The 27,567-nt window shown below is 38.0% G+C and overlaps 6 protein-coding genes across 13 annotated transcripts; 3 read left to right on the plus strand and 3 right to left on the minus strand.

Annotated features, from left to right (window-relative positions):
- Positions 1 to 64: 64 nt before the first annotated feature.
- On the plus strand, positions 65 to 4,016 carry LOC127262968 (uncharacterized protein At1g51745-like). 2 transcript variants are annotated; one of them, XM_051291847.1, is made up of 4 exons: positions 65 to 391; positions 589 to 947; positions 1,925 to 2,730; positions 2,937 to 4,016. In XM_051291847.1, exons 2-4 carry the CDS (start codon positions 757 to 759, stop codon positions 3,806 to 3,808), a joined length of 1,869 nt encoding a protein of 622 aa, XP_051147804.1. In that variant the 5' UTR covers positions 65 to 391; positions 589 to 756; the 3' UTR covers positions 3,809 to 4,016. The 2 variants fall into 2 exon arrangements, with proteins under 2 accessions (XP_051147804.1, XP_051147805.1); XM_051291848.1 differs by having other exon boundaries at positions 65 to 947.
- Positions 4,017 to 4,695: 679 nt separating this feature from the next.
- Positions 4,696 to 6,661, plus strand: LOC127262971 (60S ribosomal protein L28-2-like). Of its 2 annotated transcripts, none has more exons than XM_051291853.1 (4): positions 4,696 to 4,807; positions 4,891 to 5,061; positions 5,800 to 5,960; positions 6,150 to 6,661. In XM_051291853.1, the coding sequence occupies exons 2-4, from the start codon at positions 4,914 to 4,916 to the stop codon at positions 6,270 to 6,272; spliced, it is 432 nt and encodes a 143-aa protein (XP_051147810.1). In that variant the 5' UTR covers positions 4,696 to 4,807; positions 4,891 to 4,913; the 3' UTR covers positions 6,273 to 6,661. The 2 variants fall into 2 exon arrangements, with proteins under 2 accessions (XP_051147810.1, XP_051147811.1); XM_051291854.1 differs by having other exon boundaries at positions 4,912 to 5,061.
- A 577-nt stretch (positions 6,662 to 7,238) lies between these two features.
- On the minus strand, positions 7,239 to 12,310 carry LOC127262966 (anoctamin-like protein At1g73020). 2 transcript variants are annotated; one of them, XM_051291846.1, is made up of 17 exons: positions 12,082 to 12,310; positions 11,374 to 11,952; positions 11,235 to 11,304; positions 10,954 to 11,069; positions 10,655 to 10,778; positions 10,479 to 10,579; positions 10,286 to 10,377; positions 10,099 to 10,203; positions 9,708 to 9,977; positions 9,364 to 9,496; positions 9,166 to 9,279; positions 8,872 to 9,073; positions 8,668 to 8,750; positions 8,374 to 8,481; positions 8,135 to 8,293; positions 7,931 to 8,059; positions 7,239 to 7,815 (listed from the first exon to the last, which is right to left on the minus strand). In XM_051291846.1, exons 2-16 carry the CDS (start codon positions 11,560 to 11,562, stop codon positions 7,931 to 7,933), a joined length of 1,995 nt encoding a protein of 664 aa, XP_051147803.1. In that variant the 5' UTR covers positions 11,563 to 11,952; positions 12,082 to 12,310; the 3' UTR covers positions 7,239 to 7,815. The 2 variants fall into 2 exon arrangements, with proteins under 2 accessions (XP_051147803.1, XP_051147802.1); XM_051291845.1 differs by having other exon boundaries at positions 7,239 to 8,059; positions 11,374 to 11,779; positions 11,876 to 11,952; positions 12,082 to 12,309.
- Positions 12,311 to 12,446: 136 nt separating this feature from the next.
- Positions 12,447 to 13,504, plus strand: LOC127262970 (ESCRT-related protein CHMP1B). The gene has a single exon (XM_051291852.1). It carries the CDS (start codon positions 12,629 to 12,631, stop codon positions 13,238 to 13,240), a length of 612 nt encoding a protein of 203 aa, XP_051147809.1. The 5' UTR covers positions 12,447 to 12,628; the 3' UTR covers positions 13,241 to 13,504.
- Positions 13,505 to 14,390: 886 nt separating this feature from the next.
- Positions 14,391 to 16,166, minus strand: LOC127262791 (40S ribosomal protein S15a-5-like). Its single transcript, XM_051291614.1, has 3 exons — positions 15,987 to 16,166; positions 15,676 to 15,836; positions 14,391 to 14,790 (listed from the first exon to the last, which is right to left on the minus strand). The coding sequence occupies exons 1-3, from the start codon at positions 16,114 to 16,116 to the stop codon at positions 14,692 to 14,694; spliced, it is 390 nt and encodes a 129-aa protein (XP_051147571.1). The 5' UTR covers positions 16,117 to 16,166; the 3' UTR covers positions 14,391 to 14,691.
- An 828-nt stretch (positions 16,167 to 16,994) lies between these two features.
- On the minus strand, positions 16,995 to 27,398 carry LOC127262985 (uncharacterized). 5 transcript variants are annotated; one of them, XM_051291880.1, is made up of 13 exons: positions 26,973 to 27,398; positions 25,322 to 25,548; positions 24,663 to 24,733; positions 22,901 to 22,975; positions 22,627 to 22,683; positions 22,334 to 22,554; positions 22,042 to 22,110; positions 21,877 to 21,965; positions 18,555 to 20,756; positions 18,380 to 18,457; positions 18,193 to 18,304; positions 17,332 to 17,382; positions 16,995 to 17,246 (listed from the first exon to the last, which is right to left on the minus strand). In XM_051291880.1, exons 1-13 carry the CDS (start codon positions 27,315 to 27,317, stop codon positions 17,184 to 17,186), a joined length of 3,660 nt encoding a protein of 1,219 aa, XP_051147837.1. In that variant the 5' UTR covers positions 27,318 to 27,398; the 3' UTR covers positions 16,995 to 17,183. The 5 variants fall into 5 exon arrangements, with proteins under 5 accessions (XP_051147837.1, XP_051147836.1, XP_051147835.1 ...); XM_051291879.1 differs by having other exon boundaries at positions 22,334 to 22,683; positions 24,663 to 24,730; XM_051291878.1 differs by having other exon boundaries at positions 22,334 to 22,683.
- Between the last annotated feature and the right edge of the window lie 169 nt (positions 27,399 to 27,567).

The raw sequence follows: 27,567 nt of genomic DNA on the forward strand, positions 1-27,567 counted from the left end.
CCTCACACTGCAAAATGAGATATATATGTATAATCTTTCTCTCTCCGAAAAACACACACACACTCTCTCTACAAGAGGTTGTCTGGCTTTTGCTGTAAAAGGCAGTCGAAGGTGTGCCATCATCGATGTCATATTTCTGAACTCTGTGCTGCATGTTGCATCATCAGCCTCACCGCTTCAGCCACTGGCGGCGCCGATGAAAAATCCTTCCCGTTTCTTCTGCTTTATCTGCATTTAATGGTTTGGCAGTAGTGAAGCACAAACGGCTTGGGGTGGCTGGAGGGGAAGAAAAGGAAGTAAAACGATTGAAGCTTTCCCACCGAATGCCGCAATCATGCGGAAATGAAATGATGGAATTGCGAGGGTTTTAAAATATTCTCTGAAAATCAGGGTGCGTGAACTGGGAGAGGACTTCGTTTTGCGAGATCTGTTACTTAGTTTAACCTCTTATGTGTTTGCTTCTGCAATCTTTGTTTGGGAATGATCTGATTCCTCCGTCCTTGTCTGCCCGATTTTCTCAGCTTATTGTGGATTGATTGTGTGCAATTTTTGTTTTCTGGTTTTTGTTTGATGTTTTACCCTTTACAGACATTGGATTATTGCGCACGCTTTCTCGGGAGGGTTTGGGGGTTTTTCTTCCAGTGATTTTCTTTGCGCGCAAGAAATCCTGTCTCGGAAATACAATTAAGTGAAGAACTAGGGCTTTATGTTCTGTGGTTTGATTTTGTTCCTATTTGGTTTCGGAGATCAAAATCGATGGGGAGTTTTGGGGAGGACCCCAACAAGGGCATTGATGCGACCGTTGGGGGGTTGGTTTGGGTTCGTCGGAGGAATGGATCGTGGTGGCCTGGCCGGATTGTCGGCCCGGAAGAATTGCCGGACGGCTGTATCTCTACACCAAGAGCAGGGACTCCTGTTAAGCTCTTAGGTAGAGAAGATGCAAGTGTGTAAGTATCCTTATTAGTCCAGTTGTTGATTTTACTTGATTGGATCATTTCTGTGTGGATAATTTCTGCGTCTATGAATCATGGAGAAGTTTGGTTTCGATGCTTGGAGTTTTCGGGAGGAGATTGGAGACTGTACATTGATTATTCAGCTTTCTGTTCGCCTTACCTCTATAACCATTTTTACAGTTGCATTCTGCATTTGTTTGAACTTCTTCGAAACATTGTAATTGTGGACTGAATCTTAGTGCAGCTGGTCAAGGTTATGTTAGTGTTCCTTCGGCTAAAATTTTGTTACAACGAACTAATGTTGGTTTTGTTGTAGCCAAATCAATTCTGTTTTAGTGGATTTAGTTTGCACAAGTGGTGGTATTGTTGCATGATTCGGAGTTCTTGAATAGGGTGTTGAATCTGTTGGAGAAGTGTACTTAGGTTGGTTCTAGGTATTTCTGATGCGGTGTGAATATTAATAGCACATGGTGGTGAGCTGTTGGAATTCTTGTCGAAGATGCTAGTTTTGAGTTGAGTTTTATCCATTTGTGTCTGTTTGTCGGTTAACGATGGCCCTTCAAAAGAGGGCAAAGTTGCTCTAGTTTTAACTGGACAAATGACAAGGAAACCTCCTGCTCGTATTTTATCATTATCTGTACTGTGAAATGGCCATTGATAAACTGACAGCATATAAGCTTTGACGGTCTCATTTGATCATTATCTGTACTGTGAATTACCTAAATATTGATCAGCTGATGTTAATATTGCATTTGCGACATAAAGTTGACGCAATGGTTTGTGTCACTCGAGACTTTTTCCCCCATTAGGAAAACCCTTGCTTTAGCTGTTCTAGATGTTTCCCATTTCACTTTGTTGATGGCTCAAATATATAATTTTTTGCCGTCATTGTATTTGTGAAACAAGCTGTTCTTGTTCTTCTGTCGGAAATGTTGGTTTTGCCTAACTATTTGGTGCTGATATAATCTCAGGGACTGGTATAATCTCGAGAGATCAAAAAGGGTGAAGCCCTTTCGCTGTGGGGAGTACAATGACTGTATCGAAAAAGCTAAAGCATCTGCATCAGTATCACATCCTTCTAAGAAATCAGTTAAATATGCTCGAAGAGAAGAAGCCATTCTTGAGGCACTTGAGTTGGAGCGCATCCGCCTTGAAAAAGCTTGCCCAAACTTACAGTCACAAGATGAGGAGCAACAGCATGCTGATGAATCGCCTACTCTCAAATCAAATGAAATGAATCAAGATATTCATGAGGATTTGAATATCCCCGAAGAGGATTTATATTTGGCGCCAGAAGTCTCTCAATCTGGTGTTTCATTCGAGGGGGTTATCAATCCAGATGCAATTATGGAAGAGTCTAAGAGATGGAGAACCCCTAATGACTCAGAGGACGACGGAATCATGGGAGCAAAGCGCATGAAAGGGCTCGAGGACCTCGGGATGGGTGTTCTACCATCACCAAAAAGGAAAAGATCGCATGGTGCTGCTAATGACACCTTGAAGAGGAAAAGTCGACGCCGGACATTGACCAAAGTTTTGGAGTGTACAGCAATGGTGCCTGTTCCTGAAAAAATGCCCTGTCCAACTGAATCTTCTGTTCCAGGAGCTCCCGAGGGGAAGGTTTCTGGATTAGACTCTAATGAATTTAAGTTAAACAATTCGGTTGTCGTCAACAACAACTCAGATAGTACCGGGGTTTCGTGTGATCATCCAATTTCGTTGAACACATCTAGACATTCTAGCGATCCTTCCCTTAATGAAGAAAAGAACTCCGCAGGTATGATTTTTACGGCCGTTTCTTGTCAATTTCGAAGATTATGACTATGTTTATATTGAAATTTTGAAAGTTTTGGAGAACTTTGGGAATAGTAAAAAATTAGTATTTGATGTAATGTTTATTAGTTCGTTTTATCTCCCATGTATTGATAAGTGGCTATTGATTTCTCATTATAGTTACTCAGCTTTTGAATATAATTCCGGCAGGTTTGTCGGGTGTCGTATCTACGGCACCTCAGAAGATTTCCGTCGGCGCACAATCGAGCCAAAGCAGTCACGTCGAAACTGCGTCGTTAGGAAATGAGGAGCACAATGAGACTGGTTCGACCAGTTCAGGTACTGCTGATATTCATAACATTGGACCCATTGTTGTAGAAAAAGGTGCTTCCAAATGGCAGCTGAAAGGGAAGAGGAATTCCAGACCAAGGAAAATCGATACCGACGATGACGAAGCCGAGACGGGAGCCAACCCGGAAACCCGCGGCTGGAACTGGAATGCCCCTCAAAGACAGTCCCGCGCATTGACAACACCCCAGAGGGTACTCCCCTGTCGCCAGTCCCGTTTCACCGTCAACCCAAAGTTCGACGCCTTTGATTTCTCGCCGCCAGGACACCGCATTCCCGCGTCCGGCCTGTACGATGTCGCGGTGGAGGTGAGGGTCAGCCCGCGATCGCAGCACGTCCCGTTCATTTCTCTGATGAGCAAGTCGTCCGGTCAGGCGATTATCGGCCACCCGGTCACCGTCGAAGCATTGGTCGACGACGATCCGCTCGTCTTCTCCGAGTGTCACAGCAGCAATTCCGAGCGTGACTACAAAAACCCGACCGTCAAAGCTACGAAACGGAAGGGCCATGGAAGGGTTTCGAGGAGCAAGAAGCGCCGCGGAGGCATCCCGACGACGAAATCGAGGAGGAACGTGCCGTCGTCGAAGAAGGTTAGGAGGTTGTCTTCGCTGACTAATCTGCAGAGACAGGTCGAGACGAAGCTGCCGACAATGGAGAAGATCGGCGGCCCTTCGGTGGCGTGCGTCCCGTTGAAGGTGGTTTTCAGTCGAATCAACGCGGCCCTTAACGGGTAAATGACGGTGACGACGGCGGAGCGTCGGTTTTTGCAGGATGAGATTGGTATAAATATGTTCGATATTGTAAAAATTTTGGTTGAAATCACAGCCGGGATCAGAAAATGTGTTGCATTTTACCTTACAAGATGTGTAGTGTACATTTAGAAACAAAAAAAACCTCCGTTGTATATGATCATAATAGTAATAATGTGACATTTTAGACCGTCTTTACTGATTTCATTTGGGTGCCATTAAATTTTTTTAAAAAAATATACTAATGTTTTAATCCTTTAATTTTTTATTTTTTTAAACCATATTGAATATTAATTTTATGTAAATAAGCATGTGTAATTTGAATGTCATATTTGCAAAAATAAAATTGGTAGCATATAAGTTAGAGATGACAAGGGTGGATTCGAGATACACATTTATTTTTACTTTTCTTTTTTTTTTTTTGTCAATTTATATTTTAATCTATTTTTTTTAAATTAAAATGAGCAAACTATTGAACGACTGAGAGACAATAATAAATATATATAAATATTAAATATATATTTTTTTTTTATGACGTGAAATTGTACTGAATAAACCCGGAACTAACCTAATACTTTGCAAATCAGTCATGACCAAACAGTAAAAATAATTAGTGAGAAAATAAAATTTTGAAAAATAAAATAAAAAAAAATAAAATTATAAATTAAGAGAATATGAATAATTATAAATATATATAATATAATTTTTTTTAATTATTAATTTAATCGCATTTAAGATCCGACCAAATTTAAATTTTAAAAATTGATATTACATTCCAAAAATTAAATTTTAAATCCAAACCCCTAAATTAACACCGGGCCGGGCGGGCACAGACCTACCCGAATTGTCTTCAAATGGAGGCGGGGCAATTAGGTCATTTCACGAAGCTAGGGTTTTGGATCTGACCGCATATATGTCGCAGGCTGCTCGTTGTGGCCTCATTGTGTAAGCCGTCCCGCAGAAGATCCTTTCAATCTTCAGACAGTAAGTTTTGTGTCTGTAGGCGTTTAGTACGTTATGTGTATGTTAGTTGTAATTGAGCTGGATAATTTTTGTCTGTGATTTAGGGTTTACTTGTTTGTTGTTAGCAATGGCGACGGTTCCGGGGCAGCTGATTTGGGAGATCGTCAAGAAGAATAACTCCTTTTTGGTGAAGGAGTTTGGAAACGGAACTGCTAGCGTCAAGTTTAGCAAGGAGCCGAACAATCTCTACAACGTTCACTCCTACAAGCACTCTGGTTGATTTTTATTTTTTTATTTTTTTTCTCTATATATTGATGCGTGATTTGATGCTGTGCGTGTTCACTTTTCGATTATTCGAACTATTTTGGTGCAATCTGGCGATTCTAATTTAGTACTGAAATTTCACTTCATGTGTTTCGATTCTTATTATGATTTAATAGCTTTTGATAGTGTTTATTGTAATGAAACATTTGTCAGTTGTTGATTTCATACTCTTGACCATATTGATAGTTTTTGGTTATGCCAAAGTAATACTGGAAGGATGTTTTATTGCTATAGATCAAATATGCTATGATGAAGCCTTTGTTTAATTAGTTTCCAACGAAAGTTGAGTATCTAGAGTTGTTTATGCCATGTTTTCTCAGTAAATTTTGATTGTTGGCAACTGTTTAGATTTTGTGTTTTAATCTGCATTGTACTATCGACGGATTTCTAATTTTCTATGTTTATTGTGATGGGACATTTATCAGTAGGTAATTTCTTACACTTCATATTAATAGGTTATGGTTATGCAGAAGTGATATTGGCAGCAGCATATTTTATTGCTATAGATCATCGATGATATGATGAACTCTTTGTTTGATTACTTTCCATCGAAAGTTGAGTATGTAGAGTTATTTCTGCCATGATTTCTCAGTGAATGTTGATTGTCGATAACTGTTTCTAAGTCGTGTTATAATCTGCATTGCACTATTGATGGCCGTAACATGATATCTATGTTTATTATGTAATAGGGCTGGCGAACAAGAAAACAGTGACCATTCAACCTGGCAAGGATCAAGGAGTTGTGTTGGGGACTACAAAGACCAAGAAACAGAATAAGCCATCCAGTTTAGTCCACAAGTCTACCATGAAAAAGGAGTTCAGCCGAATGGCAAAGGCTGTTACGAACCAGGTATAAATTTGTGCTCCAATTTTGGTATTCATTCATCAAATTTGTGTCTCATGATATTTTATAACTGGGAATTAGAAATTGTATGAAAATGCTTCTATAACTGTTGGCCAATTGCTTCGTGACTAATTTAGCAAACCTTTTGCTATCGGTGTCTAAGATTTCCCTACTAACTGCGATTCTTGAGTGCAGGTGGCTGATAACTATTACAGGCCAGATCTGAAGAAGGCGGCACTTGCTCGATTAAGTGTGGTGAACAGAAGTCTCAAAGTTGCAAAGTCCGGTGTCAAGAAGAGGAACAGACAAGCTGCTTAGGTCCTCCGATCTTTATGCTTCAAGCTTTTGCCGTTGCTGTTGTCACCGTCACGCAGCTCTGTACCAATGGTATCTTATGCTTTAAGTTAAAACATTTACAGGTTTTTCTTGCCTCTATTGGGAAGAACTTAAGTTATTATCTTGAAAGTTTCGGATGCTTTTATGGTTATATTGCCTGATCCTACCGTTTATTTGTTGTCGCTCGATACTATGCTCTTCTGTGTTCCAGATTTTCCCTGCTAGGCTTTGTTGTTGACTTGATATACATATATATATATATATACCAAACTTTCTAGCTGCATCACATCTTGTTGGATCTTTCTTTATTTATATACATTTTGTACCTTGGCACATTCAACGTCTTGTATGCAATTATTTTATTTTATTTCTCTCATCTTTGTCATATCTACACTGTTTCTATTACTTGTTTAATACCTATATCAATACCAATCCCTTCAACAAATTCACTGTCTTTGAAATTTGCATCTACCTCTTTCTTTATTGTCATAACAAAAATATTCTTGTTTTTCAGTAGAAAAATATCAATTTTTTCAACCTTTTTTTTACTATAAAAGGATTTTTTTTTATTTTTTTTAATTTATTTTGCTTACAACCTGTATCAGTCAAATGGACAAAATTTAGACGACAAAAGTATTACTTTTGGAAAGGTAATAGGGTGGCGTTTTGAGTTGTAAAGCATGCAGACCATCTTGACTTGGTTGTTTTAGGTTGTCTTAGATTGAATATTCATTGTTCGAAAGCTAAGAAAGTTGTGGGCTGGGGAAAAGTCGAAACTTTTTAAAGAAGAATAATTGAAACTTGTTTAGGAATTTGTATTTGTGCTTGACCAACAAGAAATACAGCTTATTTCCGAACATTTTCCTTGCAGAAGAAATTCGTTTCTATGTTAATATTTACATAAGTCAATTGGATTTAAATTTTGTTGATTTGGTAAAAGATCTCAAATTCATTGTAGCAGCACGTTCTTGCACGCCACCAAACCAATAATATTCCCTTGGTAAAATTCTATATATAAACAAACACACAACGTTACTAAGAAGTGCAAGATTTTGATGGAGAAGAATTCTACAGCCAATTCCAAATCCAAATCCTTGAAGGAAGAATTCGATTCGAATTACTACGACACCAACAAAGCAACAAGGCACTCATATTCGACCGGGTGCTTGTCCTTCACCATCGACCCGGCCGTGAAATCTCTCAAACACTTGGATTCCCAAAAGGTCAAAAATGGGATCCGAAGATGGGCTAAGGCAGTTGCCGCCTACGCCCGCCAGGTCAGCCAGCGGTTCAGATCTGCCGACTAAAAGCAAAGCTTCGTACGGCTAAGATCCGAACCATTGATCAGAATCCAAGAATAATGTACACAATCTTTTGACATTTTTATGCACATATCAACAACTGTATGCAAATCATATTTCACTCTTAGTCTCAGCTCAAAGAATAGCTAGAAATCTTATCATCCTTTTATCCTAAAAAACCTTTACAGCAATACCCGAGTCGAGACACAACAAACAACACAATCCTACACAGATGCGAGAAGATTTTTTACCATTTCCAGCTAGTGCAGATATTCTTATAAGGCCAAGAAAGTGTTCCGATGAACCCATTATGTAGTGCAAAGCTCAAGAAAAATTTACCTAATCGTTCTTTTTAGTTTCGCGGGGAATCTTTTCGTCGCCTGAAATACTCCTCAGGAGTTGTTTGCAACACATCTTTTCTGCTTCAGTAGCTTCCTTCATCCGAGCAGCTCTTACCCATGCCGGTTCCTTGTCAAAGAAATTTATTGAATAAGTCAAAAGAGTCAAAAGTTTGCAATAGGATAGTAAAGAGCTCCCGGATACCTCAGGAACAAGCCGAGAGAATCCAAATTTAATGAACAAAAGCACGTGTTCCATGATGAGGATCCCGGCAAGCCCGGGAGACAAACTCCAGTTCCCTTCCTGATCGTACAAACATACGAGGAGCGCGCTATTTGTGCAAATCGACATCACTATGAGAAACTGAGATACGGACACGCAAGTATTGTTAGAAGGCCAATTCATGTAGTGATCTTGTTGATTGAGGAAAGAGTGTACTGTACCTGGAAAATATTCTGCCATGCTCCAATCGTTGCATCTGAACGAGGTATCGGCCTTCTCATCATTGCGAGTAGTTTAAGGGCGTCTGTTCTGATCTCCGTTAAGTTACTCTGTTTATCAAAGATAGGATTATCAATGTGTCTACTGAAGATTCTTGCATCATTTTTGAAGAAAAACAAATTGGAAATCAATAGTTTAAGTTACTCTGTTTTTATCAAAGACAGGATTATCATTGTGTATACTGAAGATTCTTGCATCATTTTTCGAAGAAAAAGAAATCGGAAATTAATAGTTACCACTACTACAAACGCAAATGCTAGAGGGAACGCGCAAGCAAACATCATGATCATCCCGAATTGCAATACCAACTCCAGGAAATCTGCACCAGAAGCAATGGAGTTCATAATATCACATATTAATTACTTTTCAACCAGATACCGTAGGCAAATATGAAAATCTCTTGTCGTAAAGCAGTCATGTAAGAAGTCATCATCGATTACCGTCAAAAAGTCCATCTTCAATTTCCTTGCCAATACTTGCAGCATAAGAATGTTTAAGATAATCTTTCTCTACCCTTGGGATGGGATGAGGCTTGTCCCTTGATGACTCGTGTTCCCTCTTTCGCTTGTTCCGGACAGTTCTAAATTTCTTGAAGCTGTATGATATATAAGGTATAGAATTCTCCAGCAGATTTTCGATCACCTTAAATATGTTAACCAGCATAAAGTATAAGAGAGAGATGCATAGTCTTTAAAGTGGAATATGTAAAAGAAAGCTACTCAAATTTGATATACCTCGTATATTACCAGACGTTGGATCAAAACTTGCCTGAGGGTCTTGATATTCCGATGAAGTAGAGCATGATAAAAGATCCCTATGTACGACTGCATGAAGTAAAGGCCAAAAACCTGGAAAAAGTAATGTTCGACTTTAGTGGTCGAAATTCATGAGACAAAACTAGCATGTTATGCCTTGAGTCTTTGTTTCACTACCTTGTATACTAAACTGTTTGCTCGGTACTCCAAATTTTCATTCTTTTCGTATTTAATAAGCTTCACTGAGATCTTGCCGCCAATTCTTGTGAAGTATTGAATAGCTATGAGGTAAACTGCCGTCAGAAAGAACCTGAAACATAGCGAATATTAACATAATAGCTTGAGATTCAATAAAAGTAAGGAATTTTTAAGCTTCGTAATTCCCAGGTCAACAACCCTAGTTTCTTTCAGGCACAGTTGCTTCTTCTTTATGCTTAATGGTTATTAAAAACAAGGGCGTTGACAGGGAATGTAAATATTGAGCTTACACAAAGGAAGAAGCACTTTGATTGAGTGCTTACTTCGAAAGATCAGAACCTAAAACCTCGTAAAGATGCGCATAAGCCAATTCGAAAGGTAGCTGAAGACATATAATGCTCAGTATGATGAAACTGTCATTTCTTAATCTCATTAGCCATCCAAACCACTCTTCTTTTTGGAAAAATGCTTTTTCTTTCAGTCTGTCTGTGTTTTGTTTCTTCATGAGTTCGGTGGGAGAATCCCATGTTTTCTGTTCTGTCTGCAAAGATTTGTATTCAGATTCCACACCAACCGAGCAATATATCTGCAACCTGCATCCCTCAAGAGCATAAAAATAAGAAGATTTGAATCAAACAAAAGTCAATTAGTTCTTGAGACGAAAAGCACTATGCAGAACAGTGTGACTTGGAAAAATAAGGACCATAGACATACCTAGCTGATAAGGCTGAGTTCTTTCGTTTCCAGAATTGGAAAAACAAGACAGCCCATGATATGAGGCATATGAAGAAAATAGGGAGGACAAGCAGTTGAAATGATCTGAAAAATGCAAGTCTGAGCTCAGCAACTTGTGTAAAACTTCACTAGAAAATCAAAAAATGAACAAATTTCAAGATTTTACCCGAAATCAATCAAATGCACTGTGAGCCCTAACAATGCAGGGAAAAACATCCACTTCGTATACATTCCAAGGAAAGCAAAATAGGTTGCAATCTACACGACACACAATTTCAACAAAAGTGAGCAAGAATTAAAAAATGAGCAACCAACCCCAAAATACCACATAACACGACAATGCCTTAATTAATATCTACCTTGATGCCATAATACGAGCAAATATCATCGATTGGCTGCGACGTGAAATCCGACCAGTTCATAGCCCAACTTCTAAGAAGCTGCTTCCTCTTCTTTTCATCTATGGATGTATGCAATTAATATCTTTTAGCATCATAATTTTAATAACTATTGAACAAAATGGAGCTAATTGTACCATTCAATGGAAATACTTCTTTGACAATGCCTATTGATTCCAATTTCCGGATTAGAAGCTCCCCTGGCTTCCAATCAACCTCTTTACTATCAAATTTCAGTACAACAGATTTCTCATTGTTGACCTGCATAACACCCCTTCAGTTGGCACAAACAAGAAACTGAAACTGAATGCAAAGCGCCGAATAAAATCAATTCTAACACAGTTGTACATCTATACCACTTGTGAACTAACAAAATCAAACATATAAGAAAGCTATACAATCATGTAAAAGAACAAGGGACAAGCAAGTGGCTCACAATCCCATTTATTAGGTGCTTGTAGCAAAGGAAACGTTCGCACCAACTGAACAAAGAACCATCTGGGAGTCTAACAAAAGCTTCAGCCTCATCCCATTGGAATGGAAATTCCATTCCTGAAAAACAGCAATAGCATCATTACATAAGTGAAGTACCCAGAGGATTCCTAAGTCAACAACTTTCCCAGAACAAATATCAGCAATGGTAAGTTGTTACTCAATAATCAAAAGACAAATTGTCAATAAAAAATGAAAGGCATGTCAAGACTAGCTAGCAATTACCTATGTAAGTCCGTTTTCTAATTTGCAACTCTGCTGCAGCCTTTCCCAAAATCTCCATTGGAGCTGCCAGCTGCAAATCGAAACAAATTGAAGCCATCTTGCAGATGAAATACAGAGAGCAGTAATTTTAAGAATGTACCTTGACGAATTCATTTTGAAGGCCAAGAACTCTTTCCACAATCAGCCCTTTCTTTCTTAGCTCGGCAACAAGAACCTCAACACAATCAGTAATATCATCACTCGCATCCCCCCCTTTGATCTCACCCCATTTAGGAAGAACAATTGCTATCTCAAAAACAACCCCCTCGTCCCCATCATTCTCGCTCATTTCCAACGCAAAAGCCCCAATATAATTCACCTCAACAAGAAAATTTCACACAAAATTGTACAACAAATTTAGCTACAAGAAGGGCTTACAAAACACCAATCGAGCTAAAACCAAGATCACAAAAACCGGTCTCTATTCTATTCTGCTACCAAAACCGTATAAACTCTCACGCTTTTCAATCGAGATTATCAAAATCTCTCCATTTCTTCATCAGGATCTTCTTGTTTTTGTCAAAAAATATACATATATCAAAACATTAGGAAATTGGGAAGACAGGTGGCTGCACAAACGAAAACCAAGGCAAACGGTGCACCTATAATTGACACACAAGCATTGGGGAAGAGAAAACTACACGTGGCAACTGAGACTGGCTCTCTTGTTTTCTTCCGCCTGTAAATATATATATACACAAATGAAATTTAAATCAAATCGATTTGAGGCACAATAAACAATGCTCATCGATTCCTGTGGCCGCGATTATAACAAGATTGCAGAAAGGAACAATTTCCGCACCCATACCTTCCGTCAGCGGCGCATATATTCCAGATTTGGCTCGGTATGGCGACGAAAATGAAAGGAGAGGATGATGAAGAAAACCAGGATTATTTTACTGTAGTTCTTTCTAAGTAGAGTTGGACCGCCGTTGGCAGAGAGAATATAGATCTGTCTTCCATTAATGACCAGGTGAAGGAATTTCACCATTCTCCTGCCGCCCATTTCTTCCTGATATCTGGAATTTGGAATATAGTAAACAATTGTAGGGTTGAAAATACGACTTATTCATTTTTTAACCCTTTTTTTTTTCACGCTTTTCGAAAAGTCGTAATTTGAGAAGAGTGAGAATTGCACCGCACTGTAGGGTGCGTTTTACAGTTTCGAGGGTCAATAGATTAACGGTAACGCCATCTTTTACCGTACACCCGACCCGAAATCAGACCCGACCCGATATCTGCCCGAATATTTCAGAACCCTAGTGTGAGAAGAACCCTAAAATTCTCGGCTTTCCCCCAATTTGATCGTGTGTAGATTGGAATTTGGGATTTTGGATTGTTTGAGAGGATTGGCGATGGGGAACACGGAGAAATTGATGCAACAGATTATGGATCTGAAATTCACGTCGAAGAGCCTGCAGAGGCAGGCGCGGAAGTGCGAGAAGGAGGAGAAATCGGAGAAGTTGAAGGTGAAGAAGGCGATCGAGAAAGGCAACATGGACGGCGCACGGATCTACGCTGAGAACGCCATCCGGAAGCGGAACGAACAGATGAATTACCTCCGCCTCGCATCGCGGCTCGACGCCGTCGTCGCGCGGCTCGACACGCAGGCGAAGATGACCGCGATCAGCAAGTCGATGGGGAGCATCGTCAAATCGCTCGAATCGACGCTGGCGACCGGAAACCTGCAGAAGATGTCGGAGACGATGGACAAGTTCGAGAAGCAGTTCGTCAATATGGAAGTTCAGGCTGAGTTCATGGAGAGCTCGATGGCCGGAAGCACGTCGCTCTCCACGCCTGAAGGCGAGGTCAACAGCCTTATGCAGCAGGTCGCCGATGACTACGGCCTCGAGGTTTCCGTCGGCCTGCCGCAACCGGCGGCGCACGCAGTTTCGGTCAAGGACACTGAGAAGGTCGATGAGGACGATCTCAGCCGGCGCCTTGCGGAGCTCAAGGCGCGTGGATGAACTGAACATAGGGTACTATTTGAGATTATTGGATGCCTTTATCTGTTCTATATATAATGCAGGGGGGCTCTTAATTTCTGCTATAATCTGGTGTTAGATTGATACATGAACTTCTTGATATCGTGGGTATCCATTGTGCATAAATTCGACTCTGCCATGATGATGACATTGGTTCGAATGAATATTTGCCGATCGTATCGGTTTGGAAGGTTATATATGTAATGTGGATTGGGGCTTCAAGGTTATATAGTTTGCTATTATGAATGCCCTCTTCTCTTGAATTATGGATCCGGAAATTTTATGTAGTTTTTAGATTTTCGAAGTTCTTTAGCATCAAGATATGATTTTCATGCTGTGATTCTACATGATTAGGTGAAAGGTTCTTCCGGTTGTGTTCAGTGTAGCGATGGTCGGATGAATGTTCGATCCAGATTATCATGAATGCCCACTTCTCTTAAATTATAGATCCTAAAAGTTTATTTTGTTTTTTTAAATTTTTGAACGTGTTTAGCATAAAAATTTGTGATTTTTATGCTGCAATTCGATATGATTAGGTGAAAGTTCTTCCAGTTGTGTATATTTGTGCAATAGAGTGGTCTTATTTATGGTTTGTTGAAAGAGGCGGCATTAACTTGGTTCGTTATTGAAATTTTAGTAATGATGGCCAAGGAATGTTCGATCCGTGTATCAAAAGGGGATTGATATATTTGTTGGATGCTATGATATGATGATATTCATCGATGAGGGCTTGCTCGACACATATGCTTTGCTTCATTTTTTACTGGTTTTTGTGTCGTGGGTTTTTTCACTATGGTTCCTTGGAGCATATAATATGATTTTCTATTGAATTATGAGTTTTTCTTTGATGTTGATACTGGTCGAGTACAATCGGCTGCAAAATTAGGCCAGAAAGTGTTTAGGCTATAAATTTGTTGGCAGATGATTGCTCATTCTCATTTTAGTTGTCTAAACATCTTGAAACAACCATCAATCTTTTGTCAAATTTATCAGACTTTTTCTCTTCAAAAATATCAAATTAAATGTCTGTTCTTTATTTTTTATATTATACTAAAAGTTAATTTTTCATTCAAAACATCATTTCAATACATATTTATATCATTCCCAAATTTTTTATATGTATGTATTGTCGTCTCCGGCAAATCTGTAACAATTCATCATTACTAAAAATTCAATGGATGTATAATGCAAATGCACTTTTGATGAGGCTCTAGGGGCTAAAAGAAAATCCGAAATTTGGCCATTCGTCCATGAACTAACTAGCTGCTTTTGAAAATTGCATTTCAAAAGGAACAATCGAAAAGGCGCGCAAAAAGAAGCATTATCGACATGAGTTGTTCTGAAAGAAGCTACTTGTACCATTCATAATTCAACTCAAGTTTTCCATAGCCAATTGGGACTTTGTTTTTGCAATGCACCCCATTGTCGGATCGTCAATAGAAGTATCCAAGCACTTGGCCGCCAACATTTTGTCGAATTGCTTCTTCATGGTCTAAAACTCCATTTGGTGTTGTAATAACAACATATCCCCACTGTATGACAAGAACAATCCAATCACTATCGTCTGTCTTACCTTCCAAACTAGGAAATTACAGCAAAATATACATACCAACAGATAATCATGTGGCAAATTCAATTGCTAAAGCTCCAAACGAAGTAACGGAAGGTAAATTTTTATTCAATTGCTAAAGCTCCAACCGAAGTAACGGAAGGTAAATTTTTATTCGATATTTAAAGCTCCAAAGGAAGTAATGGAAAATAAATTTTTACTCAATTGCTAAAGCTCCAAAGGAAGTAATGGAAACTAAATTTTTACTCGATTGCTAAAGCTCCAAAGTCAGTAATGGAAAATAAATTTTTATTTGATTGCTATATCTCCTAAGGAAGTAATGGAAAATAAACTTTTATTCGATTGCTATAGCTCCAAAGGAAGTAATGGACGATAAATTTTTCGCTACCCATAAAACAAAACTCACATAACAAACTTGATAATCAAATATACCAACAGATAATCACATAACAGTTTTGATTGCTAAAGGTTCGAAGGAAGTAATGGAAGAAAAATAATTAACTATCCGAAAAGAAAAACTGACACACAGATATTCAGTAAGATTGCAAATATAGTTCTGACACAACCAAATAGAGATAAAAGAAGATTTTTCAGAGCACAAAGCTCAGGAATGCATACTTGAAATCAACTATTGTCCGTAAAATTGTCAAGCCTAAGGATCATCACATGATCCATTTTTTTATGATAAACTAATAAACCTAAAACCTCAACACCAATCTAACAGACCACTGACACCTTCACTGAACAAAATTAATGCTGAATTCAACTAGAACTCCGCATTCAATCAGCTAAGCTCAATGTTTGATTTCAATTAGTGTATATGGAATTGCAAAGAAAACACACAAACCTGACGAGTTGGAAGAGTACGAGTCTTGTATTTCTCAATATACTGAGCCTTAAGATCTTGTCTGTAAGTGAGCGCTTTACAATCCTTAATCCTCCCCAGCAGCTCCACGCTTATCCGCCCAACCCTATGCGGATCGTGCACTTGAAAATCCTTAATGTAACCTATCATTTCATCAAGTAAATAAACGAGTTATGAAACAATCCAATGTTCGATGAATCAATCATCACAAATCGGCCGCGCTTCGTTTTCCAATCCTACTGAATTAATCAAAAGATGGAAAAGCGCATAAGCGCTCACAGATTCAGACATGCCTCTGTACTTCATGATCTGCAGGAAAGACGCCATGACATTGGAGATAGGCTTGAGCTCAGCCGATGCAAAACCTCTCTTCTCGGCATTGACGATGGTCCTCAGAGCATCGTTCAATATTCTTCTCCCCATTTCGCTTCCCCCAGCGCGCTACTGCAAAAACCCTCGACTCTGTTTCTTCGGATATTTGCAAAGCCGTACGGTTAAATGGGCAGGCCTAATTGAAAATAATGGGCTCTTTTATCCGTCAGTTTTATAACAGATTTGGGCCATGAGGCCCATTCACCACCAACAGTTTCGCCTTAAGTAAATTAGATGACATTAGGGTTTGTTTTATTTTAAAATTTTCATTTAAATTTTAATATAAACAGTACTTTTCTCTATTTCAAACAAGGTAAAATATTTAATTTGAGCATAAAATTTTAAATAATAGTATTAAGTAGGATAATTTTAAAATTATATGATATGATGAAAATAGAATTGTATATTTTATTTTTGTATCTAAGTGATATGATAAAATAAAATATGAGATAAAAATTAAATATAATTAATTATTTTCACTTCAGAAATATTGCATATGTTTTGACACATACCAAATAAGATGTTGGGATTGGAGGGAGTACATTTTTTGTAGCATATATTAGAATTGTCTAATTGTAATATAACCATTTCAAAATTAAACCATCAGACCATACTGTTATTTTCATATATATTTATTTATTAATACATTTATAAAATTATTTATTTTAAAAATATATTTAATTTATTAATTCCAACCAAGGATTTTCAAACCATGCTTATTTTTGTCAGGTACACCAATTACTCGTGCTACGATGGTTAAGAATCGTGTAACCACCAAATTGGATCCAAAGGATTACGAAAAACTCTATAAATCATTATGGGAATGCTAAGAAACACAAAGAACTGTTAAAAAAACTAATCAATATGGATGCAATACTGCACATACGAATGAACTTGGCCTATCAAGAAACCATAGAACAACATAGCTATACCACAAAAAACATAGAAAATCGATATTTTACAGTCACATATATACAAATTTACTTTAGTTTTCACGTTTCCATATTACATAAACAAACAAGCCACCTTTGTGGATCTTGAACCCACAATCAACAGACAACAGACAATAAATTTTGCGACAAGATTAGATAGATATGTACCCCAACGAGCAATAATATTCAAGAAGCCCGTTCTCCTCTTCTGTATGCAGCAGCAAAATCTTTAATCATTTCTTTCTGATGCTGCATAGGAATATAGAAAGACGGATCGAGTAAGAACGAAAAAAGAATTTAGGAATCGTAGTTAGTAAACGCAAATGGCAAAAACCTTCAATTCTTCATGAAGCACATTATAAATTTTCTTCAGCCGTTGATGTCTCTGTAAAAGTCAAGGTGTTAGTCCATACAGATGTCTCTACTCACGCAATAAGTGAAGTCATGATGATAGAATTCTAACATATTGAAGCATGAATCGAAATGCTAGTACATACAGATGTCTCTACTCGTGCAATAAGTGAGGTCACTATGGTAGGATTCTAACATATTGACGTGTAAGTCGAGGTGTTAGTTCATACAGATGTCTCTACTTGTGTAATAAGTGAAGTCGTGATGGTAGGATTCTAACATATCGACGTATAAATCGAGGTGCTAGTCCATACAGATGTCTCTAGTTGTGTAATAAGTGAAGTCACGGTGGTAGGATTCTAGCGCATTGACGTATAAATCGAGGTGCTAGTCCATACAGATGTCTCTACTTGTGTAATAAGTGAAGTCACGGTGGTAGGATTCTAGCGCATTGATGTATAAGTCGAGGTGTTAGTTCATACAGATGTCTCTACTTGTGTAACAAGTGAAGTCATGATGGTGGGATTCTAACATATTGACGTATAAGTCGAGGTGTTAGTTCATACAGATGTCTCTACTCGTGTAATAAGTGAACTCATGATGGTAGGATTCTAACATATTGACGTATGAATCGAGCTGCTAGTTCATACAGATGTCTGTACTTGTGTAATAAGTGTAGTCATGATGGAGGGATTCTAACATATTGACGTATGAGTCAAGGTGTTAGTTCATACAGATGTCTCTACTCGTATAATAAGTGAAGTCGTGATGGTAGGATTCTAACATATTGACAGATAGAAACCAGATAGATGCAATTTGCAAAATCACAAGACAAAATGTGTACCTCCCCACATTGGCGAAAAGATGCCCTCATCTGCTCCACGATCTCATTATATCTCTTCGTATCCCTGCCTTTGCAAGCCTCCATATCCCTCCCGTACTTAAGAAACTCATTCCTACAAATGTCAGACAGCTTAGTTAATAGTTACACTGATTGGACACGGAGTCGGACATGAAGGGTCTGAAAGTACCTGTTTGACTCCAAGATTTTGTTCAAGGAGCAGTAGTCTTCATACTTCTCTTGATACTCATTCACATATTCTTGGTACCTGAAAATAGAATGGCATACAAATCTAAGCCAATGGTGCCATTTTCACAGTGCAAACGGCCTTAAGTATATAAATTAAAGACAAAGCTTAAACATACTGAGAAGTATCCTTTATCGGGCCCTTGAGTTCAGGCTCCTCCTTTTCATATTTGGTGTATGGAGAACAGCTCTCATCTGATGAGGACTCTTTCCTTTTTTGTGAGCCATCATAGTTCCTTGATGAAGAGGTCTCATTTCGCCTATCATTAGAGCCATTCACCAAATTGGACTTCTGCTTCTTGGATCCTTTAGCTGTGCGGTGACCAGCTCCTCTAAGAGGATCATGCTGCTTCTGCTCGGAAGATTTAACATGCACTTTCCCAGAAGCAACCCCAGGGCCATCGAAGCTCCCCCCTTGACCTGTTCCAGCTTCAACAGATCTATTTTTGCCATTAATTTCTAAAGCTTTATTGTTCTGGGAACTTGCCTCGGCGTGATCTCCCCGGGATTGATTAAACTGGTGCATAGGTCGGCTACCCTTTTGCCGAGTTCTTGTAAAATCATCAATGTGATTTTCAGGAGCCTTCTTTCTAGATGCTCCATCTGGAATCTGAGAGCCTTCTGGATCTGGTGTAATAAATTTTCCTGAATCCGCAGACATCGCATTGGGTGGTTTTCCCTTACTGAATTCTGACTCCAAACATTCAGAATCCATTTGTGTGCTTTTCAAATGTTTATCAGACCTTTTCATCTCATATTGCTTCTTAAGCCCGGGTGTCACCTCATTTGGGGGCTCTCGAAATTCACCTAACTCCAGGTCAGAATACTCTCGTCGAAGCATTCCACCCTTGCCATTCATAAGGGGAGATCTACGTTGATTACTTGTATCATTTTCCTTGTGAAAATTCCCCATCTGCACATTAGAATGAACAACAGCCTCCTCTACCCTCCCTGAATTATCAGTTTTTCGGAAATGGGGTTTTGTTGAGGTCCCATGTCTATCTCCAACACCCTCAGCACTGACTTTCACTGGCTTTCTCTCACTGACTAAATTATCTTCACCTAGTGCTTCTGCATTACCAACTTTATGTGTTCGAAAACCCTCAAGGCTTCTTTCAGGGTGTCTAACATGATCCAAGCTGTAGCGTCTAGTGGGTCTTTTTTCTCCAGAACTGAGCTCATTGCGCACATGCGATTCAAATGTTTTGTGATGTGGCTCCTGAGAATCAGATACAGACCCAGCAGGAAGCACTTGTTTGACCCCTGTTTGCAAATTGAGATTGTCAGTAGCATCCCCAGTTGTTCCAGTCACAGTTTGATCAATGAGTCCTTCCTCCGAACCTTCCAGAGGCCTATCAGGGGATGAGTTCTCAGGGCTCTCACCAAAAATAGAGCTGATAGTCCCAGAGACTGGTAAGCTTGGTTTGTTCTTCTTCGACTTCTTTCTATTGTGAGCCTTCTCATCAAATTGCTTATCATCAATGTGTCTTCTAGATTTGGGCTTTGACAATCCTTCATGGGCACCATATCGACCTTCCTTAAATCCATCTTTAACTGCAACTTCAGATATGTCAGAGGTTTGTCTTTCTTGTAGTCCATTGTTACCAGCTACTGAAAGTTTGATCTCTTCAACAGGTACTTCACCTTCTTCACTAGGAAATGGATACATAGTTGCTGGTTTCTCAGCACGGTGGTCATCTTCAGGTGAGTTCCTAGGAGAATCGACCACATCCACATTAGAATCATGATCGTCCTGCTTTTCAAGATTCTCAATATCAACAAATTCATTGTCAGGGTGGCATGATGGTACAGGAGAATTCGGTTGGGGAGGATCATAATCTCCCAATTTATCCTTGGAGTCTTTTTCATCATCACTTGTCATGATATCTACATCCTCGTCAGATGCCTGCTTGCTACTAGATGATGCATCACTGTCACTATCACTACTGCTCCCACTACTTCCACTCCGACTTTCCACTGGACTTTGACTTTTACTCTTGCTCTTGCTAGGACTACCATTCTCGCTGCCACTGTTACTACTGTCACTGTCACTGTCGCTCTCGCTGTCACTTCCATTGTCACTAGAGCTGCCCGCAACCCCTTCACTATGGTCAGAAAGTTTTTTGTCACTAAACTGTTCTGGTGAATTCTGTAGTATATCAATTTTTTCTACATCGTCCATGGTGTGTACAGGGGTAGAATTCAATTCACCCTTTTCTTCATCATTTGCAGCCGTCCTCATGGAGAAGCTAGGATCTTGAGCAGAAGTTTGATTATGTTTCTGGGGTGCTGGTGATTGCTCATGATTGATTTCTGGGGAGCTGAAGGCAAAGGGAAAATATTAGAGACAAGGTAGCAACCAGAGGTTAACCCCCAAAAGAAAGATGGAACAGTATGAATGAAAAATTTAAGATTGTAGAAGTAATGGACATATAATTCCAACCAAAGAGCACAATGTAATAGTAAAAAGCTTTGGGGCCACCATACTTCATGAAAAAAAATACTATGTATTAATGTATATAAATCAACCATATATACTTCAATGTTATAATGCATGAGATAAAACATTATAATCCATGCATCCAACTTTTGACCTTGCTCCAATACATGATTTTCGGACTTTTAAAAGACAGCATTTTTTATTTACTAGTTAACATTATTTATATAGCACTTTCTAACTTGATGAAAGAACTTCTCATGATTGGTATATCTGCAAAAGGTTATAATGAAAATATGAAAAACCCATATCTGGTCATCAATCATAAGCAAGAGTTTGCACTAGCATAATGCCATCAACAATTTTCATGCAATAGACTCAATGAAAACTCTGATTTGAACATGGACAGCAGAAGCTTCTTCGATCTGTGTTGTACTTCCAGGAAGTTCCCATTACAGTTGCTAGGAAAAACACTACACTCGCAGGTTTTTGTGTTTATAACTTTCTAAAGTTGGTAAAAGGATTGAAACTTGAAAAAAATGTTTGCTGTCAAATACAATGACCGAACAGCATGCCAAAGTACTAAATATGAATAATATAAAGAAAACATAATGAAATCTAGAAACTGGTGCTGAAAAAAGAAACAAATTTTAACCAATGAAAATGGCTGCATAATGCATATTTTATGAATACTGAACAGCATATGGAAATTCTATTATACACTGAATGGTACTATTATACAACATAAACAATATCATACGAGAAATTTTGTAATGCATCACCATGTTTTCAAAACTTAATCCAAACTGGTTATGTGGATTATAGCCAAGCTCAAAGAATTGAAGACACCTTCCTGCTAGACTTATCTTCCATCTTCATAATGAATAATGCACACTAAACATTACTAAATAGCACTAGCGCTCATGACTTATAGAGAGAGAGAGATGAAAAGAAACAAGCACAGGGATTGAATACACTCAAGAAACCTTTTGGATCGAACATACCTAGCACTTTGAGGGGGACCCTTCTTCAAGCTGTCCATCTCCACTCCAGGTTTCAAGAAATATTTTCCTGGAGCTTGAAAAGTTGCAATCTGACCATCATAATTAGATAAATATAAATCATTTGTTGATCATGCTAAAACTTCATGAAGAATATACACTGCATACTTGTTTTAAAATAGGCTCGATTTGCCGAACTGAACTGGGCATAGCATCTCCAATGGCTTTCTCCAAGGCCTGAGATTGAAAATATATCAAAACCGAAGGTCGAAGTTCAAATAAAGAAGAATGCCCGGAAAAAAAATAATAAAAGTAAACTAATTGCTAAATTTATGATATAAAGCAGATTTTCCTCCATTTTCTGCAACTTTTCCACCTCTTTCTTTTCTTCAATGGGCAGAATTAAAACAAAAAAAGAATATTAGCAAATAATTAAGAAATCTAAAATTCAACATATTACCTTTAAGTTCATACCCTTGTGCTGGTTCTCCAAAAGTAAGGAAATCATCAGATTTCTCAAATCAGCAGGATTAGTCGCCATGTTCTGATTGTGTTTAGATTTGTCGCGGGTGGCATTACCTGCTATTCTGCTCTGCGTTTCTTTGTCAGCACTGGCAGGTCTATTTGTGTTTTGAGTGAGTGTATCGGGTACACCGGCCTGTCCCTTCACAAAACTGCTACCTGCCAGGGGGGATGATGGACCACCAAATTGCTCCAGCTGGGAAGACAAAGGAGAGACAGACGAAAGCTTACCCTTTGACGGGGTTGTAGACAAACCAGATCTGAAGACGGACTTGGGAGGCCCACCAGCTGTTAGACATAAAATGGCGATATAAACGATGATACATAAATTGACATTAAAGAAAGAAATATATCTATCAGTAGACTTTACAATAAATGCAATGGAAACGGCCTCAAGTTTTCAACACACACACACCTAAAAAGAAAAAGAGAGAGAGAGAAATAACAATAATTAAAATATGATTTTTTAGAAAATAGAAATATCAAATTTTATGCCCTTGTTTACCTGATGGTGGTTCAGATTTCGGCTTTTTGAAAGGAGGTTCTTTCCTGTGCTTGAAATTTCTCCATGTATTATTAGCTGGGAAACCAAATAAATTACATTTGCTCATAAGCCAACACCCAAATCATAGAGCTATTAACAATAGAAACAAGAAAGTTTAAAACCAACCAAGAAAATAGTTCAATCATAGCACTAACCTAATTGTTATGATGCCTTTCAGTTTGACACAAAATTAAGGTAAGTATAGCAAATGAAATAATTTATCTACATTTTGATTATCTCCCTGTAAATTAGTTGCTTATAGCACATCATAAATGTGACCCAAAAATGTCCTGAGAGTAAGTTTTACAGTATATTTACGGGTCATCTTTCAAGTACATGCCAAAATAAAAAATAGAAAACATAGAGGCAATCCGAGTATATTCAATATTTTTATTGTAGAATCATTTTTATGTTTCTATATCAGGTGCACAAAGGAAAATTACCAAAAACAGAAAAAGTACCAAACAAAGATTACATTTTCCTTTTATCCAAAGGGGGAACCCTGAATAATTTGAACAATTCTTCTCATCCTATGACCTACAGGTAATCTTAATATTACCATCCAATAAACCAACAGTTTTCAAGTTAGGAGAACCCACAAGCCCTTTTATGAATCCTACAATCTAACATCCATGAAGGCAAATATAATATCCCAATTCTTTATGCATGCTATGTACAAATTTCCAAAATTTTAACTTGCACCCATGAGTAGAATCGTGCAACTTCTTCATGAATAATTTAAATGGCAACAAGAAGAGGATGAAAAATTCAATAGTGTGGTAAAAATAAATTATTCTCTCACAAAACATCACAGCAAAATACTATTTAAATCAAAGCCCAAACCCAAAACAAAACACAAAAAGAACACACCAAGGACTTGAGCACATTGTATATGCTTTGCTATGTAATCGAAATTCACAATGGTAGATGAACTCATAGATCATGTTTATGGCTGCCCATGGTTGAGATCCTTTCTTGGCCAAGCAATCATAAACTGAATTTGAAAGGAACCAAATGAAGATATTTAAACAAAAATATTCAATCAATCAGCTAAGACAAGCTACAAAAAGATCTGTCAGACATTCAATTTTAACATGAAAAGAAATCATTCAGATGCTTAATGCCAATCAGAAAAGCTGTCACCAAATAACATAAAGCTTATAATTTTGCTCCATTTGTTATGTTTACAGACAACAGATCAATGGCTAGTATCTCAACCCTACAATAATAGATACTGGTAGTAAGCAATTTTCTATTCCCAAATTTACAATATTACCCAACATGCAACAACAGTCCATCCAAGTCAAAGATGGGAAAAGTTTAGCTACAATTAGTCTTATTTACCCACATCTTGAATCTAAATAATAACTAGCTTATTTTTGTTAAGCTAATGGTATTGCTAAGGCGGGAAGGACCTTCACTTCCATCCCATGATTACAGGAAATATCAATTTAACTTTTTGTGAAGAACAATAAAATAAATGGCTCACATTCATGAAATGTTAGAATCTTCAAAACTTCAGATGGATGTAGTTAGAAGTAGTTACCCAAGGCAACAAAAATATTGATTGCAAACAGTTACAAAATACTCTTATCATTACAAGCAAACACATCTATATTTTGGCCTTCTAAAGTTGAAGATTTAAAACCAGCAAAAACAAGTCAACAAAGGTGCATCAGAGAAGCAAATTGAAAAAGGAATTCCCAAGAAAGAACTGACTTACTTTCAGCAACAACAAGATCCCTCATCTGCTTCTGCATTGATGGATTGTTAGGGTCTAAAACTTGAACTCTGCTAGTTAATATATACATATATATATTATTAAAAGTGGATTAGCTACCATGTTATAAAAACAAAAACAAAAACAAAAACAAAAAAGTTGTGACACTTTATATGTGTTCTCACACTGCACTCATTTATATGATTCCCACTCTGGGATTTAAATTTTGCACTTATCCAACAAGTAGGTGATTGCTTTAAATCAAACATCTAAAATAGATTAATTTGAGCACCCAGATTCTGCAGTTGAAAAGATGCACAGAAGAAACTTCAACCAGGGAAACTCAAAAAATTGAACAGAACTACACAGTTTGTTTGTAATAAGATCAATGACTTAGGAATTGAGTGGTAAAACAGAAATGGTTCCAAAACAAGAAAGACTTCAAGAAATGAGCATGCGTCTTCAGAATCCAACAAAATTAATAATACTTCAACTGCATTAATTATGTGAGTAATTATTTCACAAATAAGCCTTGCCACTTAATTCATCCCACATACTAAACTAGCCCGAAAAATAGAAGAGTCAATAAAAGAAAAAAGGAAGAAAGAATAAATTAATTTATTGAAAAAAGATCACTTGTGGATCAGGGAAAGAGAGCATACTGTCTTGATTTAAGTTTACGTTCAGCTTCTTCAGACCGCCTTTTGACCTGATTTTTGGTTGACTCATCTAATTCTCTTTCTACATTCAGCTTACGCCAAGTAGCTCCTGATTCTACAAGCAAGCCATTTCCATCTTCTCCACTTCGGCGTTCCTCATATATATCACAAAAGTCCCCTGGCTCCCTTGACCATGTGAACTTGAAGGTTTTTTCTCCAACATGAATTACCTGTAGAAAAATGTACCAGATTGGAGCTACATTTCTATGCATAGGCTGCGCAAAAGTACCCAACAGAAGTGCATTGTTGTTTATAAACAAGTGCTATTATCAATCAATTTTTACGTGTCAAATGATACCACAACAAGATCCAGTACAACAAGTTTGAGGCACGAAAACATGCGATTAAGTGTAAGGTTTCAAAGATACAGTCAAACAATGTTATCCTAACCCAATCATTCTCATCACAAGTTGTTCAAAATATCATCAAACAGAAAAATTAATCAACTAAAGAAACAAGGAAACAAATCAAACTTTCAAGCATTAAGAAAACCACGAACCAGGAAACAACAGGGTGTTAGTCAACGATTCTAGATATTTATCTCATCACACAACAGATACAAACTAGATCACAATGCATTAAAATTTATGAACATAGGATCCATAGGTCAAGGCATCTTACCATGCACTTGAACGATAACCTACTTTCAAAAGTTTTAAGCAAAGGAAATAATAATAACTAATTGATTAATAATATTATTGTGGAAATATGCCTAAATGCATAAGCTACCCACACAACATGGAAAAGAAAGATACATATCATGCTTATGCCTATAAGTAAATTTTGAAGCCCTTCAACTTCTGTGGAGGCATTCAACCAAGGCCAGCTGGTTTCTCTATATGCAATTTAAAAAAAAAAAAAGAAAAGAAAAAATCCTGGGAATAGAACATATGAATCAAGAAAGAACCAACAATGGAAGTAATAACCCATTACATGACCACTTTTGAGTTCGAAGGGTCGGCTGATTCTCACACTTCTGTTTTCAGATAATGAACATTTCTTGCTAATTTCAGCATTCAGTAGTCTTTTCCTAAATAGTAATCTACATGGGCCAATGAAACAGTATTTCAAACTTCAGAAATTATTTGCTGAGTAACAGTTGTCCGCGAAGAACTTTTACTAAGCTAAAACTATCACATTTCTCCTTGCTACCAACTATGTTGTTCTTCACCTCAGTTTCGCGGCTAGATCGTACCCTCAAATGCTACTGTCTCTGTCTTTCTCTCCTTAAGCCTACGAATCGAATGACCTTCATATGCGCCCTTAATAAATTTCTAGCATAAGCAGCTAACAGAAATCAGCACCTTTAAAAGCACAGTAAATCAATCCTTATAAAAACAATTCATTAGAGTTTGACCACTAAAACCCAAGCACATAACCAAACAGCAAACCAGATTCTCAATAAACCCTAATTCTATACTTGAAGATGCACAGTTAATTGAACGTCAGAAGCAAATATCGAGCTTAAAACTGCATCAATGATCCACTTGAGCTCATCCATTAATGGATTCAAAGCTAAAACCGCATTATGTACAACAGGAAATGAACTCAAAGATTCACCAGCCGTGCCTCAAATTAGATTTGGAACACTCACATTTCCATTAGGATTGTTAGAGTTGGCATCGAACTTGATGCGCGCCGTGCCACCTTGCGCCTCCACGCGCTTGATCTCCTCGACGAGGTCCGGTGCAAGTTTTATCGCCATACCGAAATTCAAATTATTCTCCCTGACAAGGCTGAAACTCTCCTCCACCTGCCGTGAGGAAGTCGACGGCGAGGAGGTCGATGCGCCGCCGGGGACGCGACCACCGCCGCCGCCCATTGACGGACGACCGGCGGGTGCAAGGCGATTGCTAGACGGCGTGTGAATGCTCCTCTTCCTCCCGCTTCCGCCTCCGCCGCCGCCGCCGCGGCCCATCTTCCCGGAGCCACCGTACATTGGGTTCCCGATTTCAAAGCTCAATTTTTTTAATTTTTATTTTTTTTTTACCAATAAAGCCCACCAACACAAATGCTTTCAATTTGGGTTTTTCTTTCAACTCTCCGTCGTCGGATTATCTTATTTATTCTCCTTTTATATTTTTACAATAAATTATAATTATCATAAGGTATGTATTTAAATAATCTAAACTAAGTAATAGTAACGAAATTAAATTAAAAATAAATCAAATGGTTATGTTTACAAAACA

This window comes from Andrographis paniculata, unplaced genomic scaffold (assembly GCF_009805555.1).
Source record: "Andrographis paniculata isolate CXL003 unplaced genomic scaffold, ASM980555v1 Contig66END, whole genome shotgun sequence".
Classification (NCBI taxonomy): Eukaryota; Viridiplantae; Streptophyta; class Magnoliopsida; order Lamiales; family Acanthaceae; genus Andrographis; species Andrographis paniculata.